General features: G+C 46.4%; 1 protein-coding gene across 1 annotated transcript; it reads right to left on the bottom strand.

Annotated features, from left to right (window-relative positions):
* Nucleotides 1-1,263: 1,263 nt before the first annotated feature.
* LOC136455332 (uncharacterized) lies at nt 1,264-1,728 on the bottom strand. Its single transcript, XM_066455407.1, has one exon. It carries the CDS (start codon nt 1,726-1,728, stop codon nt 1,264-1,266), a length of 465 nt encoding a protein of 154 aa, XP_066311504.1.
* Between the last annotated feature and the right edge of the window lie 984 nt (nt 1,729-2,712).

The raw sequence follows: 2,712 nt of genomic DNA, 5'->3' as shown, positions 1-2,712 counted from the left end.
ATCATGGTCGGCGTCTTTATGGCGATTGCGTACTGGAGTTCGTTATGAAGTAGCATATAGCTTGGTGACTATAAGTGTTTGTTAATCCACAATAGAGACAAAACAGAGACAAGTTATGGAGACCAAAAAACATTACTGAATATAAATTTGTAGAGTATATATCTGTAGTGTTTCAAGAATAGAAACGTATAAGGTGTTCGATGTGCCACGAGTTGGGAACATCGACTCCTTCTAAGTCACTTAGGCTATAAGAACCTGGTCGAGTAACCTCTTTGACGATATGAGGTCCTTCCCAGGTGGAAGAGAGCTTGCGCAAACCGTCAGTCTTTTGTTTTCTGCAGAGGACGAGATCGCCAATAGGAAATGAACGACCTTTGACGTTTCGGTTGTAGTACCTCCGCAAGCCTTCCAGATACTTAGCTGTACGGACATAGGTGATTAGGCGCTCTTCCTCGGCTCTCTCGATGTCCTCAGACCGAATAGCCTCGGCCTGCTCTTCATCATAGTTTTCCACTCTAGGTGCTTGGAAAGTAACATCCGCTGGTAGTATGGCTTCTGAGCCGTAGACCAAAAAGTATGGAGTCACGCCAGTGTTGCGACTAGCTTGAGTACGCAGTCCCCAGACTATAGCTAGAAGTTCCTTGAGCCATCTGCCCGGGTGGTTTTCTTCTTTCTGATACAGTCGTTTTTTAGGGCATCAAGTATCATACCGTTCGCCCGTTCGACTTGACCGTTGGCTCTTGGATGGGCAACAGAAACATATTTGACGGAGATGCAACGGTCTTCGTAGAAGTCCTAGAAGTGATGTCCAGTAAACATAGTTCCAAGATCGGTGATGATGTTGTTTGGTAGACCAAATCTGTGGACCATATCTTCAAAGAGCTCAACTGCCTTTTTTGCAGTAGCCAAGACGAGCGGTTTATATTCAATCCACTTAGAGAACTTGTCAATGGCGACATACACGTACCAGAAACCACCTGGTGCTGGCTTGAAAGGCCCGATCATGTCTAGTCCCCAGCATGCAAAGGGCCAGGAGGCTAGGATGGTTTGTAGCTCTTGCGCCGGCACGTGTATTTGCTTAGCGAAGAATTGACATCCTTCACAACGTCAGATGAGATCTTCTACATCAGTGATGGCTATGGGTCAATAAAAACCTGCTCAAAAAGCCTTGCCGACCAATGTTCTTGAGGCCGCATGGTTGCCATAGGAACCAGAGTGAATTTCAAGAAGCAGTTTCGCTCCCTCCTCTTAGGTGATGCATTTCTACAGTATCCCTTCCTTGGCACTTTTCCTCATCAAGCTGTCGTCCACCAGCATGTAAAGCTTGCTTCGATGTACTAGACATTTAGTTTCTGTCTTGTCAACGGGTACTTCGGCGCTGGTGAGGTACTCGATGAATTGTTCCCTCCAATTGATGACCGGCGAAGGTACCGTAAGTACCAACTGCTTGGCAAGGGGAACTTCTTCAACTTCCTTATCTTCCTTGGTGGATGGCGCCAGGAGATTTTGAATAAAAACCCCTGGCGGCATCGCGGCGCGAGAAGAACCGAGCTTGGATAAGTGGTCGACGAGTTGATTTTGGTCACGTACCACGTGGTGATACTCAATACCATAGAATTTTCCTTCAAGCTTTCTGATTTCAGCGCAGTAAGCATCCATCTTGTCGCTGGAATAAGACCAGTCTTTGTTGAGCTGATTGATAACCAATGCGGAGTCCCCATACACCATTAGTCATTTGACGCCGAGCTCGACGGCTATACGAAGACCATAGAGACATGCTTTGTATTCCGCGGCGTTGTTGGAGACCGGGAAGTGTATCCAAATAACATAACCTAGCTTATCCTTGGTCGGCGTAATGAACAGAATGCCCGCTCCAGCACCATTGATGTTAAGGGCGCCGTCGAAGTACATCACCCAGTGTTCGAGGCAAGTAGCGGTGATTGTCTCTTGGATATCGGTCCATTCAGCGATGAAGTTAGCGAGCGCCTATGACTTAATGGTAGGTCTGCTTCTGAATTCAATGGAATAGATACCGAGCTCAATAGCCCATTTAATGATACAGCCATTGGCTTCTTTGTTGCGAAGAATGTCGCCCAAGAGGAACTTAGTGACCACGGTGATCTTGTAGTATTCAAAGTAATGTCGGAGCTTGCGCGACGTAATCAGAATTGCATATAACAGCTTTTGTACCTGAGGATAATGAGTTTTTGGCTCATTAAGTACTTCACTAATAAAGTAGACTAGACATTGCACCTTGTAAGCGTGCTCGGCTTCCTCGCGTTCGACGATGATAGCTATGCTCACGACGTGAGAAGTGGTGGCGATGTATATTAGCAGAGTCTCATCTGGCCTTGACACTGTCATAATCGACGGCTTTGTTAAGAACAACTTGAGCTGCTCGAAAGCTGAGTCTGCCTCCTTCGACCAGGAAAAGTGCTCGGAGGTCTTAAGGAGCTTAAAGAAAGGTAGTCCTTTTTCGCCGAGGCGTGATATGAAGCGGCTTAAAGCATCCATGCAACCTGTAAGCTTTTGTATATCCTTGACACATATTGGCCGTTTCATATTGGTGATGGCAGAGACCTTGTCAGGAATAGTCTCGATGCCTCGAGCACTAACGATGTAGCCCAGCAGTATACCAGATGGAACTCCAAAGATGAACTTTGAAGGGTTCAGCTTCCATCGGTACTTGTTCAGATTTGCGAAGGTTTCTTT

The sequence above is a fragment of the Miscanthus floridulus genome, chromosome 5 (assembly GCF_019320115.1).
Source record: "Miscanthus floridulus cultivar M001 chromosome 5, ASM1932011v1, whole genome shotgun sequence".
Taxonomy (NCBI): Eukaryota; Viridiplantae; Streptophyta; class Magnoliopsida; order Poales; family Poaceae; genus Miscanthus; species Miscanthus floridulus.
This window is presented reverse-complemented; position numbering and strand designations above follow the sequence as displayed.